Below are 20,012 nucleotides of genomic sequence, written 5' to 3' on the forward strand. Positions count from 1 at the left end.
GCCAAAATCCCATAATGGACATTTCAGACTCAAAGGCGTTTGGGACAACAGAACCGTACCTGCCTATAGCAGGACACTGGTCAGTTCAGAATTTTAGGGGCAAAATACTGCTTCCCCTCAAATAGGCCCAGTAAAAATTAAAAAGAGAGGAGGACAATAAACCATGATACACACCCTTTATAATAGACATAGGATCTGTTAGATTGTCCTTCCACCCCATCCTAACCCTGGCCATTGTTTGGCCAAGAAGGGATCTCAAAAGATAGTTAACCTGAGACCTTACCAAGCCCTTGCAAGTTTCTCCCTAAAATGGCTTCTGTCAACAGACTTAAAAGCAAATTTCAAATCAGTAAAGGCCACATAAAATATTCCCTCATTGGGGGAAACAGTATTTGGAGATCAAATGTGACAGCATGAAACAATTAACTATAGCTGAGAAGCTGTATTCCTAAAGCTGTCTAGTTCTCTGCAAAAAGGTTACAGCTCTCAGCCCTAAGAGATATCTGGAATAGAGTTTGAAGACCGCATCTAAAAGGCTGATTGGATGGTAATTCCCAGGTTTATTTCTATCCCTCTTATAAAGTGGGACAATAATAACAGTAGACCAACCTGCAGGGAAGTCCCTGTATTATTGGAACCAACTTTCAAAATCTATTTAAAATTACACAAAGTTTGCAGCCCCAGGTATTTCTTACCTTCTCCATAGATTGGCAAAGTGGAATTAAAAGAAAGGCCCCTTATGCTGAGTCTGTAGGAAGAATAAGAATGTCTCTGTCCCCAGGACCCAGTGGAGCATTACTCTCCCAAAAGAACCAAGTAAGCTAATGGGTACTTTTCCATAAGTGAGTCAGGGATTCAAGCACTATGTAGAGAGACTCATTGTAAACAGGAGAGTCCCAGTGGGAAGAGTAAACATTCAGGGCTTAATAAAACAGATTTATCTGGAAAGATAAAACTGAAGGCCTGGAAATGGGGGTTACTTGATGTTAACTTAGTTATCAGGGCCGGCTCCAGACCCCAGCGCGCCAAGCAGGCGCGTGGGGCGGCATTGTCCTGGCAGGGCGGCATTTGGCTCCGGCGGACCTTCCGCAGTCATGCCTGCTGGAGGTCCACCGGAGCCCTGGGACGAGCGGACGTGCCGCAGGCATGACTGCGGAGGGTACCCTCTTCCCGCGGCTCCGCTTGAGCTCCCGCAGGCATGACTGCGGCGGGTGCGCTGGTCCCGCGGCTTGGACGGAGCTCCCGCAGGCATGCCTGCGGATGCTCCACCAGAGCCGCAGGACCACGGGACCGTCCCCAGGCACTTCTGCCCCGGCCGCGGGACCGGGGAAGGGCGGCGCGAGCGGCGCGGCGCGCCGCCCTGCTTGGGGCAGTGGAATTTCTAGAGCCGCCCCTGTTAGTTATAACATTTAATTTAATTGAAACCCAAAGGGCCGGACTACTTGTAGGTCTCCTGCTAACATTCTTAACATCCCTTTCTGAAAAGATTCAAGGGCCTGGTGATAGTCTCATCCTTAGCTAGCTGGGCTTCTCGAAGGAAAGGTCAATACAAAATGACTTGCGCCAGCCTACTTTTGTAGTGCTGAGCAGGCCTAAGGGTATGTCTACACTATGGGCACTATAGTGGCATAGTGATGGTGCCATAGCTCTGCCAGCATAACCCCATAGTGTAGGCCAAGCATGTACCATGGAAGGGGTTTTCCCATCACTGTAGGAATATCATTTCCCCACATAATGGTAGTTAGGTTGATGGAAGAATGTTTCTGTCATCCTAGCTGTATGTACACTGGGAGTTAGGTCGGCACGGCGATGTTGCTCGGGGTGTGGAATTTTCAGACCCTGAGCAACTTAGCTATGTTCACCTGAATTTAAAGTGTAGACCAGGCCTTAATCAAATTGGGATAAACAAGGTTGGAATTGGACAACAGATACCAGCCATTGTGACTGAACCCTTGACCAAGACTTGTCTTAGAAGGTCTTTAAATGGATGTTTTCATGGCTTAATGACATATTTAACACCATTGCTGCAGCAGTTGGAGCATTACAAAAGTTTAAGAATGTTCTTGCGAGCACACTTCCTAAAGGTCCGCCTCCATTTTGGTGGGTGCCATTTCATCAGCCATTGAAGTGCAGAAGCAGGTCTGTCTACTTGAATTTCTGATTGATTTTGGGTGTGTAACATTGACAGATGCTGGTTGTCGGTGGGTATGATTGAACCGGGGCCCTTTGGGGCTTAGTGTATGAGCCTCTGCCGCATGAGCTAAAAGCCAACTGGCTGTTAGCTAGGGTTGTAGAGCAGACTCATTTTATCTCTCTCTTTAAGTGGTCTCAATGCCACTAGATGGGACACAACATCACACCCAGAAGGTGTGTAGGTTACAGGTGCACACAGGTATAGAAGTGCACATGCTCTGATTTGTTCCTGCAAAGAGGGAGCCACTTGTTTGGGTCAATAAAGGAATCAGATTGCATATCGTGATAGCAAACAAACAATCTAGAATTATTGTTCTATTTAAAAAGAGTACCGTTAAAAATAAAACTAAGCATCCTTCCCTCCACTTCCTTCAGCCTCAGAGGTGATATGCACTCAGAATGACTCTGTGCCTGGCACCTCAGAACCTACTATTGCTGATTTCTTTGTATGCAAATCTGGACTTGTGCGTGAATGATATGGTTTAAATGCTCAGTCTGTGAAAGCTGAAGGGCTGGAGTTTTCAGCCAAATGCCAAGTCATTTGCAAAGCATTTATTCCATTATGATGAAATAATTTTTTTGGACTTCAAAAATGGGTTTATTTTTTTAATCCAAAAAGCAAAGAATGGTTGCTTGCAAAGCAGAGGCAAATTCAGGGTTAGTTTAAAAAAAGGTGTAAGAATGTGTGCAGAGCATTGAGAGCAAATTCCATTGAAAAGCCATAACCATGCAAATGTATGCCAGGAGTGATCAGATTAATACCAAGCAATCCTCTTATAAAAATTCATATTCCTTCAAAATGCACTGAGGAATTCTTGGATTATAAATTAATGCCACTGTGAATTCTTCATTGGAGCACACTGTTGCACTTAATCAGGCAGTCAGAAACAAAATAGCTCTAAGAAAGCCTAAAAACAGTCAGGATGAATTTCTAATAATTATAGAATTTAAATTAATTAAGAAGAAGCAACAGTCCTGTGGGAACTGGCTCTGCATTAAGAATGCCCCTCCCCCCAAATGTGGCTTCTGTGCAGAAAAGCGACAGAAAAAGTGTTAATGTCCATTGTAGTGTCCATGAGAATAAGTTAGATAGGCTTAGTCCTGGCTGGCCTGGTTGCCTCCCTTTCATAGATCCCTATGGACTTCTGGTCTTCCTGTACTTTGGAGCTGGAGGGCGGAAGTTGAATCCTGAGAGCCTTTGATAACCATGTAACAGTGGCTGACCCCTTTTCTGTGATCCTGCTAACTCTGACAAGCCAATCAGGGTTTGAATTTAGTCTGTACCTAAGGGTATATTTACACTAAGATTTTTAATCCCAGTTAGTTGGCTGCCCATTTACCTGAGTTAATAAATATAATTGTATATGCTCAGCCTACCATAAACAGCAAACATTTGTGTTCTGGAACAATGTAGTATGTCCAGAGTACAAAAAAATTGGCAAACTCAGATTGGCAACCAATTGACTTCAGTTTAACTCCAGTCTTAATACACCCTGAATGAGAGGTGTAACTACTGTCCCATGAGGGCAATTTGCATGCCAAACTTCATCTTCCCAGACACCAGCCTTTTCAGCTGTAGAGCTGTTAAAAAAGAATCCCCCCAAACAAACAAACAAAACCAACCATCTTTCATATTTTATATCAAAACTGCTGAACCTTTTTTTGTATAATCTTTTCACAAAGGTCCACGTTTTGTCAGAGAAAAAGCATGGAAAACTTCATCCTTAAAGGGGGAAGCTTCAAAAACCTAAGTGACTTGAGTCCAGGTAGCTAGAATGGAAATTTATGCGATCTGATCTGCTATATAGCTACCCACTAAAACTCCAGCTATTACTCTATTTAAACCATTATAGTTACTGCTATACCAGCTATTGCTGTTGATTCCCTTCTTTTGGTTATTCAGTACCTATCTGTCCTTTCTTAGGTTCTTGAACATATGATGCAGCCCTGAAGTACCAGTTACTATAAAGTTTAATGTTGGGCTTCGGAATAATGCCTGTAATCAAAATAGTTTTTATGCTGTATCCATGTAAGTGACTAGTGATTCAGAGTGATATTTTGTCACCCCTTTGACTGTTCATGTACACATATGTTGCTGCTGCCTGAGGTTTAAGTTTTAATGCTTTGATTTTTTTTCAAATCTGGACTTGCACTGAGCAACCTTATTCAAAATAGCAGGGTGCCCTGAAACCCAGAGCTGAGAGTTTAGGAACAAGCTCGTTCACACGGTATCCAGATGCATTAGTTAGGGTTATAAATGTTAACATAACCACTCAGACTGTTACACTTCTGACTAGCAATATATGATGTAACTGTACTTTAATGTGGCCTGTAAATGTGCTTTACTAAAACTGTTCAACATTCAATATTCAGATTATTTTAGTACTAACTAGCATCATATTAGCTTTGTCAATACAAGATCAGTTTTTTCATTTGAAATGTAACTGACTTAATCCGGTATCCATAAAGAGCACTTCACAGTCCTGAAGTACAAAGTTCTGTCAATCCACAAAACAGGTAGAGCACTGACAGTGGCAGCGTGTATCAGCCTGTGTGTATCAGCTCTGACTTGGATAGAACATCTCTAGGGTTTATACCAAGATGTTTTTCACTCCCGTAACTTCTATTGGGTACAGCTGGTGGAAGCAGTAGTGCAGGCAATTCTCAGATGGGTCTGGTGTCTATCACTGTCAGAAGATGTTGTGGTTAAAAACTTCTGGGTCTTACATACATTGCAATTTTCTGCCACCTGTTGTGCTGCACTGTTGACAATCATGGATCTGGAAAATCATAGTGTAAACAATGCCAGCAGGTCAGAGTAGTTCAGTCTCTAGGCTGAGCAGCTTAGCAAGGATGCTCATTGTCATGGTGGTTCATTATGCAGACATGTGTCCAGTAGCAGCTGGGCTTAGGCCACTAAACACAAACACTGTATGTGAAGTGTACTTTATTTTTTTCTATAGAATAGCAAACTTAAAAATACATTTGGCTAAACTGGACAGTGAGGCCTGGCCAGGTGTGCTGGATTCAGAACGGGACCGACTAATATTAATCAATGAGAAGGAGGAGCTCTTAAAGGAAATGCGGTTCATTAGCCCCCGAAAGTGGACTCGGGGTGAAGTGGAAAGACTGGAGATGGAGAGAAAACGTCTAGAGGAAGACCTTCAAGCTGCAAGAGATACTCAAAGCAAAGCCTTAACAGAGAGGTATGTAACCAGAGCAGAGCAAAGCTTAAATTACTGGCTGACAGATAGAATAAGAATAAATAATCAACTTTTCTCATGGCAAAATAGCAGGGTGCCCTGAGGTTCTAGGAAGGTCCACGTGCAGCTAAGAGTCTTCTGCTTTTAAGGTTTTGTCTGAAAGAAGCTCCCCAAGCACTCACTTCCCTTCTCTTTTACTCTGTGTAATTAGCTGCTGTCCTACGCAAGTATGCTAAAAATATATTCATGCATATTGGAAAAATTCCAGACACCGAAGAGATCCCTGATCGCATGAGTTTTTACTATTGTGAAACACTTCTAGCTAAATGAATGGCTCCTACTACCATTCCAAAATTAACTCCTTTATTGGAGCTTATGGAAACTCTCATTTTGGGATGTCACAAAAGAATTGAGGGCAGGAGCAGGGAGGAAAAGCTCACTTTTAGACACATTGCCCCCTTTGTTAATGATGCCACTGAGAATACCATTTGACTTTTGCATCAGAGGGGTAGCCGGGTTAGTCTGTATCCACAAAAACAACGAGGAGTCTGGTGGCACCTTTAAAGACTAACAGATTTATTAGGGCATAAGCTTTCCTGGGTAAAAAACCCACTTCTTCAGATGCACTTGACTTCTGCATCAATCAAATGTTCACCCTCTATGAAGCACAGTGTACTCAGATATATGTGTACACTTTGAAGTGTGTACAGCTATGAACTTAATTAGTATTTCATAAGTTCTCTGAAGTGAGATGAAACTAGAATTTCAGCTAGAAATTTAGTCTAACAAATTTAAAAACTACCCTCAGCCCAAAGGTATCAATCAAGAAAAGCTTACAATGCGACAGCTGTCAGGGTAGGGCTTCTATTTTTCAAAATAAATTATGCCTTATGAAGTTGAAGATACTTTAATATCATTAGGACAGGAAACATATAATCTAAATGTGCGAGTTCATTAAAATCTCCATCTGGTTTCCTCACTGCAAAACTTGTAAGCCCTGAAAGCTTGCTTTTCAGTGCTTGTGCTGAGTTTTCTCTACGTGGAAGGGCTGGATTCAATGAGAACATCATATAGCTAAGTGATCATATTTTGCTTTCTAATCCCTAGTGAACACCCGCTGCTTCAATTGCGTGGGTTATCCCACTTTTCTCTACTACAGAAAATGTTCTAACTAAGGGCAAAAATGCAAAATTTGCTCTCTTACACTATTGTAAATCTGAAGTAATGCTAGTGCTTCAAGGGAATTTCTCTTGCTTTACCTACATACATATAAAATATGGTTGTGATCTAAATCATAGAAGTGTAGGACTGGAAGGGACCTCAGCAGGTCATCTAGTCTAGTCCCCTGCACTCAAAGCAGGACTACACAATAACTAGAGTATCCCTGACAGGTTTTTGTCTAATCTGTTCTTTAAAACCTCACCTGATGGAGATTCCACAACCTCCTTGGGCAATTTGTTCCAGTGCTTAACCACCCTGAGAAGAAGTTTTTCCTAATGTTCAACTTAAACCTCCCTTGCTGAAATTTAAGCTCAATGCTTCTTGTCCTATTTTCAGAGGTTAAGGAGAACAATTTTTTACCCTCTTCCTTGTACCAACCTTTTATGTGTTTGAAAACTCTTATCATGTGCCTGATCATCTTCTCTTCTCCAGACTAAACAAACCATTTTTTTTTCAATCTTCTCTCGTAGGTCATGTTTTCTAGATCTTTAATCATTTTTGTTGCTCTTCTCTGGACTTTCTCCAATTTGTCCACATCTTTCCTGAAATATGGTGCCCAGAACTCTCTCAGGACACAGTACTCCAGCTGAAGCCTAATCAGCATGGAGTAGAGCGGAAGAATTACTTCTTGTGTCTTGCTTATGACACTCTTGCTAATACATCACTTTTTTTGCAACAGTGTTACACGGTTGACTAATATTTAGCTTGTGGGCCACTATGACCCACAGATCCCTTTCCGCCATACTCCTTCCTAGGCAGTCATTTCCCATTTTGTATGTGTGCAACTGATTGATCCTTCCTAAGTGGAGTACTTTGCAATTGTCCTTATTGAATTTCATCCTGTTTACTTCAGACCTTTTCTCCAGTTTGTCCAGAACATTTTGAATTTTAATCCTATCCTCCAATGCATTTTCAACCCCTCCCAGCTTGGTATCATCCTCAAACTTTAAAACTTTCATGTGTCCTAACTGAGTTGGCCTTGGCAATCTGTTTTTTATTGGTGTTGTAGTAGTGGTTAAAGGCCCCAAAAGAGAGTCAACTCAAATTGTACTAGGTGCTGTACAAATATATAGTGAGAGAAGGCCCTGAACCCAAAGACCTTCTAGTCAAAATAGACAATGGACAAAGGATGGGAGAGGAAACTGAGGCACTGAGGTAAATGACATGCCCAGTAGCAAACAGAAGGTTAGTGATGGTGCTTGGAACAGAACTCAGTGCTCCTGATTGCCTGCCTAATGCCATATCCAGTGGGCCATGTTGCCCATCTCACTCCCATGCTCACTCTTTATGCTTTATTGTGTAAGTAAGTAAAGATTGTTCCTGCTCCTCCTATTGGTCTCTAAGTTGAACTCTTCAGGCTTGATGGCAAGGCTTTTCCAGGAGAGAGTTCTTTGGTCTGGAACTTGTTTTTTAAGTGGTCCAACACATTTTGGCCATTTTAGACAGGGAGCTCTTCTGGCTGCCTTTTCCATGACTCCTGGGATTGTCTAAACGGTGAGTAAGTCTGCAGCAAGCCAGGGTGTGCAGCAAACAGGGTCCACATGGCAAGTTGCTGCGTGACCACTGGTGCACTGTAGATTCACATTCTCTAGCTTGCCGCACACTAACTGGCTGCGTAGACTAGCCTGGTTTTAGCTAGACTGGATTTAGACTCTTGATGGGGCATGAAGCCTCAGGCAGTGTCTGTATACTACCTAACATTCATCTTTGTTTCTATTTACATAAACTACCTACCGGGTACTATGGTGAGGAGTTTCTAATAAAGCTCCTTCAGTGGGAGGAGAGGTGTAGGAGGGAAGCACCTGAAAAAACCCACCTTTCCCATTAGGTGTGTGTGTGTGTGTGTGTGGAGAATCTCCCACTGAAAACCGAATCACAAATATATCATGCTTCATTACCAATTATAGAGGCAGATTCTGTGGTCTGCTATAGCTGCTTAGCAGTGTTCTGGTGACATTAAGTAGCTGAAGGAAAACAATGGAGCTGCATGTGCTCATTAGAATTTGACTGCTTAGAAATATGTTATATAAATCTGGAAATGACACTGGATCATAAATGTCTTTAGCAATTTGATTTTTTGACCTATTTTATTTAGTTAAATATTTGACATGAAAAATGTATTCCTGCTCCTTTTTTAAATTGAGTGAAAGGATAATTCACAAATCCACATTTCTGATATATTGACTGTAAGACTCTAACTGTGTGACTGGCAAAATGCCTCCTGAGTTATCCAAAAACTACCACCAAATGTCTATGTACTGATCCTAGAAACACAACCAGGTATAGTGCTTGCTACTCTACCCAGAAATAAGCATTTGCAGGACTGGGCCCCAGATTTTAGTGTTTCTTGAAGCTGTTTAAAAAACCAAGAAAACAAAAAAACATGAAAAAATTGTAGAACTGTGTGTAGAACTGTGTTACAGAGGGCTGATTACTGTCCTAATTTACTCCTACTTAGTCTCAGCAGAATTTCATAGTAAGGGCACATTTTTTTCATTTTAATTTTAAAATGTCATTTTAACTTATTGTCCATCTTTGCTGTCTTCTCTAGATTGAAGTTGAATAGCAAAAGAAATCAGTTGGTCCGCGAACTGGAGGAAACAACACGATTAGTTGTAACGTTACACACCCAGCTGAAAAAGTGAGTTTTCAGTCTTTCAGAGATTTACATATTTTTTAAATGGGCATCATGTGACTGCACTTTCTCCCTTATTATAGTGCTCAAATTTTGTATAATAAGAGTTGAAATAATAAAATGCTTGGATTCGGGTGAGGGATGGGAATAATAAAATAACTCATCACAGAAGTTGACATTGCTAAAGGCCTAATCTTAGCAAATAAGTATGCATTATTATGCCTGATAATTAAGCCACTTACAGCACATGTATCTCTGAAAGTGGACTTCAGATTTATGCTCCTGCTTGTAAATGGTGCCTATTGTATTTATGGTATCTTTGAACTTGTTCTAATGAAATATTGTGTACTCAGTTTGTTCAGACTATCTTTTTGGAAAAGGATAAGGTTGGTAGCTTTGGAGACAAGTACACGTATTCAGGCACTAAAATCATCCTCAGAACTTTGGCCCATCCACTGGAGAAATAGGGTTTCTATCAACTGGGCAAACTGAGCTGATGCTATTTGCTGTTTTTCCTTTTGAATTCTACTCTGAGGCCTATCCTCTTTCATTAAGGCAATAGTGAAAAGAGCGGAAAGAAATTTTAGTGCAAGATATCTGACTCTTAGAGAGACCACTTAGAACTATTGCAGATAGGCAGCTATTCCCATGTGGTGAGGTAGGCATTATTTCTAGCACGTCATGCATTCATTTCCCAGTTCACCGAGTGGGCTGTATAACTCATTATTTCCTTACTCTGTGCGCTGTACTTTCTGTTCTTGACACACTCACTCAGTGACTAGGGCAAACACACAGTATGAGCAGATGCTTGTGTGCATGTATTTGCATGTGCAGTATAATGAAGTTCAGCCAAACTTTCTGTCACAGGGAAAGAATAAGAAGCATCCTTTGAAAAAATGAAATTATAACTGTTTTATAATAGAGTGTATTTACTAGCTCTCAGTAGTCTTACAAACATTACCAAGGTTCCTACTCAAATGCTGGTGGCCTCTTTTAAGCCATGCTTCACACAATAGGTGTTTTTCATAAGCCTGATGTGATACACATCTGCCATCCTAGTGCAGAAGGCAATCTGTGCTAAAACTTTGCTGAAATCTGCATGTTTTCCTTAAAAGAACAAGCATATGGTGTATGATTTATTTAGCACCACTCCTAGACAGTGTTGCTGATCCATAAATCACAAATAATTAATGTTATGCTTATTAATTAGCATTCCCCTAGCTTTTTCAGCATTAGGAAATTTTTTTTTAAATCATGTTAAAAATAACCCAAGTGTAAGTTTTTAAACAATAGCAAATCTAGATCTGAAGTGAGGACTAAAGGCTCTAAGACTACTAGTGTTTGCAGTATAGTACTTACTATGCTGAATAATTCCATTGACTTAAATGGAACTGTTCCGCGTACTAAGTACTGTACTTGGTAATTAAGTATTTGTAGGATCATGCACCAAGGAACGCCTCGCTGGTAACATATGTGAGGCCTAAGGGGTTATATAGTTCTGTTTTAGTTTGGGAATGGTATTTTATTTTGTTCTTTCTGATCTCATAACTGACACAAAAATACAAATTGTTCATCATCTTATTAAAACAAATCTGCAAGTCCAGCATTCTTACTTCAACAAAATCCTCTTACACACTTTACCCCATTGCCTTCTGCTTCTCTTAAATAAAAGTTGGTGTGAATTTCTCACTTGTGAAATGAAAGCCAAATAAGGCTAGCTTAAAACAGTCCTAATACAGGCTTCCCACACACACATCTGCCAATGTATTGCTGCCTGATTTATAACATCTCCTATGTCATTTCTGAGTTTCTACTGAGCAGAAACAATTGTGCAGAATTGTCGGGGTCTTTTTATGTGAACAAGCATCCTCCAAGGACTCAGCTAACATTTACTTCACTTGAGATTATTTCTGATTTGATGCAGATCTCCAGATGTAAATGGCTAGTCAGAGCTGTGTTTAGTGACTCACTATTGTGGCACTGGAATAACTGAGACTGATTCTGCTTGGCAATCCTAATTTTTCACATAGATGAATCTTGCAAGTCAGCTCAGAACAGTGAGTTACTGGGCCCATCCCAGATAGTCGCAGGCTGAACTTCACAGCAGGCCATATACTGGGTTGGAGTTTGAGGTTAGACAACTGGAAACTATTCCTGTGACATGAAGAGATCATCATCTCCTCACTGTGGCATTAAGCTCATCTTTCCTGTATGGGGCCAAGGACCTGTTCTCATGCTCCATCTTGAAGGTTAAGAAGAACCAGAGGGCCTCCTCATAACTGAACAAAGAATGCTGTTACTCTAATCCTTTGTTGCTTTGAGTTGACGATTATTTGTGTGTGTGTGTGTAAGAGAGGGCTCATAGGATGATGAATACAGATCATTAAAAAAAGCAAATTACATCACCTATTTTCATTGAAGTGTCTTCAATTGAAGTTTGGAAATTTTCAATCAATTGTACTGCTGGGTGACAATTCCTGTGTGGATTTTAATTCTAAATAGTCAGTGTGTCTTGTTGTTTAAAAGCTAAAATAGCAAACAGCAGCAATTTGGTGAGTGTGGTGATGAGTCATGCATAAAAATGTCATGGTGTCTTTCAGAACTCATATGATGTTAAAGTCAAGCTTTCTCTGACATGTTTGTATTTCTCTGCAGCCTCTCTACCAGCATGCTTTCCCTCTCTTCGGGCAGCAGCCATGGCTCTCTCGCATCGAGCAGAGGATCTCTTGCCACCTCTAGCCAGGATTCTTCCACCTCAGCCAGTTTTACTGATCTCTACTATGAGCAGTGGGAACAGTTGGACTCAGACTATCAGAACAAAGTCGACTTCTTACTCTTGGAGGGAGCCGCTGGATTTAGGCCTTCAGGCTATATCACCACTATTCATGAGAATGAGGTGGCAAAAACTCACAAAACAGATGCCACCGGTCGTATCCAGGCTTTGAGATCTTTGTCTGGGACTCCCAAATCAATGACATCCTTATCTCCAAGGTCATCTCTGTCATCTCCCTCTCCACCCTGCTCCCCACTAGTGATAGACCCTCTCTTAACTGGAGATGCCTTTTTGAGCCACATGGACTTTGAAGATACAGATATAAATATAAGTCTTTCTGAACTCTCTCTAAATGCTGGAAGTGGCAGCTACAGATTGGAAGAGCCTAGGGCTGGGGACAAACATCTAGGCCAAGGTACAGTAACAGCTCAACCTAAAAGTAACTTTAAGATCCTCTTTTAAAACAATATTTTTAGTTGGACTGCAAAGCAATAAGCTAAAATTCAGACATTGCAAACATTGCTCAACAGTCTTTAGTACAAGGACTTCTGGCAGCCTCCATCCAATAATGCATTTGTGACATCTAACTATATACTTTACCCCAGCTGGAGAAGAGTTGGTGATTTAATTCATATCCAGGAATGAATTTCTTTCCTAACCACTTCAGTCCCTAACTAGGCTTAGCAGCATTTGATTTTTATTTTTCCTAACAATTATAAACGTTTTATTTTTAATGATTTTTGTTTGTACAGATGTGAGAAATTAAAAGGAGGTAGGGTTGGAATTAGAGTTCAGGCAGCGCTGGCAGTGGGGCTGCACTAGGCTCCCAGCACTGACAGCAAGGCTACAGGGGGTTCCTTGCATGGCCAAGAGGCCCAAGTCACCAGGACACAAGGTGTGGGGGAGGCTGCAGTCCTGGCTCAGCAGAGCAGAGCCTCTGGTCAGGACTGCAAGGAGGAGGATGGGCCCCGGCTGTGGGGTGATGCAAAACAGTTCCTGTCAGGGGATGGCTCCCACCTACCTGGTTGGCAAGTGAGTGAGTGGGACTATGACAGCAGAACTACAGAAACCTCTCTGCTTAGCTGCAGAGCCAGTGATACCCAATCTCTGCAGGCACAAGATGTGAGGAAGACTGCAGATCAGTTGGAATAGAGCAGAACCCCCCACCCACAGGGGAGGCCGTTCTGCTGCTGAATGGCTCCTGCTCAGGGATGGAGCCATTCAGCAGCGGGGTGGCCTCCCCTATGGCCGGATGTCATCTCTATCCTCCTTGTAGTCCTGGTCAGAGGTCTCTGCTTTGCCCTGCCAGGACTGCAGCCTTCCCCACACCATTCACTTGCAGGGATTGGATATCAGAGGCCCTGTGGCAGCACAGGAGTGAATGTGTGGGACCGTGACAGTGGGGCTACAGAAGAGTCTCTGCGCTCCTGCATAGCCAGTGGCACCTGATCCCGGCAGACACAAGGCAGGGAGGCTGCACTTGTGCCGATTGTTATGATCAGGTGAAATTGACATTTACTGGCAAATAATATAATTCGAATGCTGCCAAGCCTGTCTATAAGTGTCTCTGTGTGTGCGCGCGCACGCACACACACACACACGCACACGTAGCGTGGAGCTAATTTTCAAACTTGAGTGCCTAAATTAGGGTGCCCAGTTCTCCATCAAGGTGCTTAATTTGGCACTTCAGAGCCCAAATACCTATTGTAGGTGCCTAGTGCCTAAGCATAAAATCGAGTGCCTTAACGTGAACTCCCTAAAAGGACACAGTAAAAAAGCTCACGGGTGGAAATCTGCAAGGTGGTCCTGCAGGTCAGTTACTCAACAATTGGAGAACCAAAAAAATCCCAGAAGGAGCACATTGGGACTGACTTTGCTCCCAGGAAATTCAGTGGTTAGCCCTTCCATGAACTTCCGCAGAACAGGGATGGCTATGTTTTGAGAACTAGCTATTTCAAAGGTGAAGTCTCTTAGCAACAATAACTTGTTTGGATAATAAGCATGATAAAAATGAGACACTTAAGAATACTGGATTTTTGTTAAAAGGGTTCAATACAGGAGCAAACACTTTCCTTTGTGAGGCTACTGACCTTGTGCAAATAAATTAAAAGCATCAGATACCAGTTAGTACAATCGATCCACACAGGCAGACACTAGCATCTGTCAGATGTCAGTGAAGGTGGGGCCTATGTGAATGAAATGGTTATTTTCTACTTCAGTGGAGAAAAAAAGTAGAAAGTCAACATTAGTGCTGTAGGATATGTTTAAAAAAAAAACCTACATGAATGTAGGGGAACTAGTGAAATGTGATTACCACCTGATACCATTTTGTATCTACACAGTTGTCATTTTAAGGCTTCATTTCATAATTAAAATTCCCTAAAGTGACATTACCCTCACCCTACATGATAGATGCTTTTTCATCTGAGTATGAAACAGTGTTTATTCCTGTTAGAACTGGATGGTGATTTGTTTTAACCTTTTTAGCTCTTCATGATTGTCAAGGCTGTTAAATGAAAGCTAAGGTGTTAAGCAGATTAAGTGATTAGTGCTGTTATTCAGTCAGCAGACAAAGTAATCGCCATAAGTAGTTTATTTCAGGGCAATAAGGAGAAGAGATTTCACTCTCTAGGCATTACTCACACAATTCAATGTAACACTAAAACATTGTGGCTGAGTGTTATGGTCAGTACTTGGCCTCATTGGACAACATGTGCTCACGTTCTTGTAAGCAGAATTAAATCGTATATCCCTCAGGGGTTTTCTTTTTTTAACAAAAAATGTGACGAAGTCCTTGCTGCTTTGAAATATGCTTTCTTTTCCATCTTAAATGTGTGGTGGTTATAGAGTCTAGTTATTTATCATTGAGAAGTATCAAACATGTATATAACAAGTGTATATTGTGCCAAATTCTGATATATCTGCAGAGTAATTCCATTGAAGTCAACGGTGAAACTGAACAGAATCTAGTCCATAGAGAATTATAAAAGAGCTTTATACTCTGACTTCAGATGTTCGTATGGCCCACAGTTGCTTTTCTGAGAGCAGCTGAAATTGCATGTGTGAGAGATTAAGAAAAATCCTACTAAGAACAGAAATCAAATCCATGTTAGTGGTGTGACCAAATTTAATGAACTCAGATTTATGTTGTCATTTCATTTATATCTTGCAATAGAGCCTGTGCAGTCGTCCGTCAAGGCAGAGAGTCGGCCTGTAATAGGAAAAGATCTATCAGCAGTGGTTATAGCAAGAGACTTTAGCTACAGCTACACTACAGAGCGTACAATGGCAAAAGATGCAGCGCTGCTAGTGCAGATGCTGTAAAATGGCAGGAGAGAGCTCTCCCATCGACTTAATTATTCCAGCCCCTGCAAGCGGAAGTAGCTGTGTCAGTGGGAGTAGCTCTCCTGCCATCATAGTGCTGTCCATGCTGGTGCTTAGGTCAATGTAACTTACATCCCTCGGGGGGTGTCGTATTCACACCCTTGAGCAAGCTAACATATCCATGTAAGCTGTAGTGTGTACATAGCCTGAAAGCCAGTTGTTTGGTTCAGTTCTTGACTCGGGGGTGGAGGGAATCGGTAATTGGTATAAAATGGGGATTTAAAGCTTCTGTTCAGTTCTTATCTCACTCTATTCTTTCTAAGAATGGCACATCTTACTGGCAAAGTGGTGTCACTCCTATAATTTAGGTGTAAGGCCCTGAATAGGATAGAAAATATTCTTTTTCTGAGATTCATCACAGATACTATATCAAATTCCATATGGAATTTGGTCAGGACAATAAAAGAGAGTAAGATATAGTGATTAGTTAATTTGATTATTATTCATTTGAATCCAGCCCTTGATGGTCTAAAAGGGTTACCTGACAAACACAAAGTTGCACATAATTGGTAACTACTGGCCTAATCTGTGTGGTTTTTGATGGCTTCAGGTTCCATTTATTATCATGTACAAAGACTTGTATAAGACACCAATATGGCTCTTTTACAGAATCACTTCAATGCAGTGTAAGCACAAATTCGTGATGTCTTCCTCTTCATGCAGTTGTAAGAACCTCTCATGTGCTGATGTTTTCTTTCTCACATGTTTAAATTTCCTGGCTTGGACATAATGGTATCAGATGGAAAAATGTTTGCAACTCTGTTATCAGATGAATACCATGGCTGTAAGATTTTAGTTTTTAAACAGAACTCCTCAGTGAATTCAATTGATGGTATGAGGTGGCCCTTAAAAACACCCTCACAGCAGTAATTCTGTATTTAGAGACCTGATCCTGCAACTCGTTACTAATGTGACTAATGGTATCACCGGGATGTGGGAGGCCCCCTAGTGGTGGGGCAGGAGTCAGACCGAGTCAGGTACCAGGAAGTTAAAGTCCAAGACAGGCCAGAGGGCAGACTGAGAGTCAGGCTCCAGGAGGCAGACCGGGTCAGGTTACCAGGAGATCGGGGTCAGATGCTAGTTTACAGGCAGCAATTGAATAGCAAAGGCAAGGACAAACCAGGGTCAGAAACCAGAATCTAGGGTCTACTGCAAGCAGGATCTGGAGCAGAGATGGGCAGGCAGTCTGTGTCGTTGCTCAGACAGCTTCCTTCATGGCGTCCTGGTTTAAATACTGGTACCAGCCAGTCAGTGGCTGTTTAGAGCTGCCACCCACATCCTGCTGTGCAATACTTCCTGCCGAGCCCAGCCGCACAGGATCCTTCCATGGACACCCAGCCTAAGTCTCCAGTGGTGATGCACAGGTGCCAGCAGCCCAGAATGCTCATGGTCCCTAGATTCCAGCCCTGGAGGTTCTTACAAAGGGTTTGCAGGACTGGGACCTAATTCCCTTAACTAATAAATAAAAAAAATACACTGAACATTTATCAGAACTTCTTAAACAGTTTTAAAAATAAAACAAAAAGCCTTCTGCTTACTACTTGGGACGAGTGCTTCTTCAAATGTTCCACAGCTGCTGAAGAAGAGATTTTCCCTCTCAAATCTCTCTTGGCTTTAATGACTGTGGAGCATGCGTAGGCTGGTATTCACAGACAGCCCTGGCTCTATCAGCCCCATTATGCTTGCTCTGAATATAAAGCCTTTACTCTGGAAGTGCCTCCAGTTGTGTGACAATAGGGTTGCCAACTTTCTAATGGCACAAATCCAAACACCTGTGCCCCAGCCCCTGCTCCGCCTGCTCCCAGGCCCTGCCCCCACTCACTCCATTCCCCCCTTCCTCTGTTGCTCTTTCTCTCCCACCCTCACTCACTTTCACCAGGCTGGGGCAGGGGATTGGGTTGCGGTAGGGCTCTAGCTGGGCGTGCGGGTTCTGGGGTGGGGCCAGGGATGAGGGGTTTGGGGTACAGGAGGGGGCTCCAGGCTGGGGAAGGGGGTTGGGGCGTGGGTGAGGGTGAGGGCTCCAGCTAGGGGTATGGGCTTTGGGGTGGGGCTATGGATAAGGGGTTTGGGGTGCAGGAGGGGGCTCAGGGCAGGGGCAGGAGGTTGGGGTGCTGGAGGGGGTGCGGGGTCCAGTGGCGCTTACTGCGGCTCTCAGGAAGTGACCGCCAGGTTCCTGCAGCCCCTAGGTGCATGGACAGCCAGGGAGGCTCCGCGTGCAGCCCTTGTGTCCACAGGCATCGCCCCCACAGCTCCCATTGGTTGTGGTTAGTGGCTAATGGGAGCTGTGGAGCTGGCACGTGGGGCAGGGCAGTGCACAGAGTCTTCCTGACTGCCCATGTGCCTTCAGGGCCACAAGGACCTGGCGGCCACTTCCAGGAGCTGCATAGAGCTAGGGCAGGCAGGGATCCTGTCTTAGCCCTGAGCCACCGCTGCACCGCCGACTGGACTTTTAACGGACCAGTCGGTGGTGCCAACTGGTACCACCAGGGTCCCTTTTCGACTGGGCATTCCAGTCGAAAACCAGACCCCTGTCAACCATACCCACCAACTGCTTTTAGAGCTTTTCTAGCCTATTCAGGATGCCTATGGTATGTTAGCTCTGATAGCTTCTGTTATGTCTATTTTCCATAACACCCCTATCCCAAATATCTATGCACTGTGGCTGTAGTATCTAAATACTTCTTTTTTACTATTTGTATATGGTATAACCCTCATTGTGCTAGGTGTTTCCCAGACAGAGCATGATCCTTACCCTGAAGAATGTGAGGGTTTTTACTAGGGCTGTCAAGCGATTAAAAAAATTAATAGCGGTTAATCGTGCAATTAATCGTGCTGTTAAACAATAAAAGAATACCATTTATTTAATTTTTTCAATGTTTTCTACATTTTCAAAAATATTTATTTCAATTACAACACAGAATACAAAGTGTACAGTGCTCGCTTTATATTTATTTTTGATTACATATATTTGCACTGTAAAAAACAAAAGAAATAGTATTTTTCAATTCACCTAATACAAGTACTGTAGTGCAATCTCTTTATCAAGAAATTGAACTTGCAAATGTAGAATTATGTACAAAAAATAACTACATTCAAAAATAAAAGTGTAAAACTTAAGAACCTACAAGTCCATTCAGTCCTACTTCAACCAATCACTGAGACAAATAAGTTTGGTTACAATTTGCAGGAGATAATGCTGCCCGCTTCTTGTTTACAATGTCACTTGAAAGTGAGAACAGGCGTTCGCATAGAATAGGCACCGTTGTAGCTGGCGTTGCAAGATATTTACGTGCCAGATGCACTAAAGATTAGTATGTCCCTTCATGCTTCAACCACTATTCCAGAGGACTTGCATCCATGCTGACGATGGGTTCTGCTCAATAACGATCCAGAGCAAAACGGAGTGATACCTGTTCATTTTCATCATCTGAATCAGATGCCACCAGCAGAAGGTTGATTTTCTTTTTTGCTGGTTCGGGTTCTGTAGTTTCCTCATCTGAGTGTTGCTCTTTTAAGACTTCTGGAAGCATATGCCACACCTCCTCCCTCTCAGATTTTGGATGGTTCTTCAGATTCTTAATCCTTGAGTCAAGTGCTGTAGCTGTTTTTAGAAATCGCGCATTGGTACCGCTTTGCGCTTTGTCAAATCTTCTGTGAAAGTGTTCTTAAAACGAACATGTGCTAGGTCATCATCCGAGACTGCTATAACATGAAATATATGGCTGAATACAGGTAAAACAGAGCAGGAGACATAGAATTCAGTCACAAATTTAATTCATGCATTATTTTTTTAACGAGCATCATCTGCATAGAAGCATATCCTCTGGAATAGTGGTCCCCCAACAAGCCCCTGTGCATCCGGATCCCCCACTGAGCTGCCCAGATTGCCCCAAACAGAACTCTCTCAACACATACTTGGATCCCCCCACACACACACACACTAAGCTCCTCCACACTTGGATCATGCTTTGCTGAGTCTGCTTGTCAATACTTGGTGCACCTGGCACAGAGGTGCAAGGCCCTGGGATGTTTCCGGGGCAGGCCCGGTCCTTGCACTGTGTCAGGGTTGGGTGCAGCCTCACAGCTGAGTCCATGTCCTGGGGTGGAGCTCCACTGTGATCTCCCACCTCCGTGCAGCCACTGGCCTGTGCTTCCCAATGCCATGCTGTAGCCTCCACATTTATTTGACAAATAAAATTAGCAGAATTTTAAAATACTGTACACAGAATTTGGGGGTTTTTTGTGCAGAATTTTTAATTTTTTGGTGCAGAATGCCCTCAGGAGTAACACTTTGTATTCTGTAAAAGCGACAGAGTCCTGTGGCACCTTAAAGACTAACAGAGGTATTGGAGCATAAGCTTTCGTGGATGAATACCCACTTCGTCAGATGCAAGCTTATGCTCCAATACCTCTGTTAGTCTTTAAGGTGCCACAGGACTCTTTGTCGCTTTTTACAGATCCAGACTAACACAGCTACCCCTCTGATACTTGACACTTTGTATTCTGTGTTGTAATAGACATCAATATGTTTGAAAATGTACAAAAACATTCAAAAATATTTAATACATTTCAATTGGTATTCTATTGTTTAACAGTGTGATTA

The 20,012-nt window shown here is 42.5% G+C and overlaps 1 protein-coding gene across 3 annotated transcripts in view; it reads left to right on the forward strand.

Annotated features, from left to right (window-relative positions):
* Window positions 1-20,012, forward strand: part of WWC1 (WW and C2 domain containing 1) — a 143,077-nt gene that overhangs the window by 92,086 nt on the left and 30,979 nt on the right. For all 3 annotated transcript variants that reach the window (XM_039486017.1, XM_039486018.1, XM_039486020.1), the window contains exons 9-11: window positions 5,157-5,399; window positions 9,169-9,258; window positions 11,908-12,440. In XM_039486017.1, coding sequence (XP_039341951.1) covers window positions 5,157-5,399; window positions 9,169-9,258; window positions 11,908-12,440 — 866 coding nt within the window. The remainder of the gene's footprint in view (window positions 1-5,156; window positions 5,400-9,168; window positions 9,259-11,907; window positions 12,441-20,012) is intronic.

This window comes from Mauremys reevesii, linkage group 8 (genome assembly GCF_016161935.1).
Source record: "Mauremys reevesii isolate NIE-2019 linkage group 8, ASM1616193v1, whole genome shotgun sequence".
In the NCBI taxonomy this organism is placed as follows: domain Eukaryota; kingdom Metazoa; phylum Chordata; order Testudines; family Geoemydidae; genus Mauremys; species Mauremys reevesii.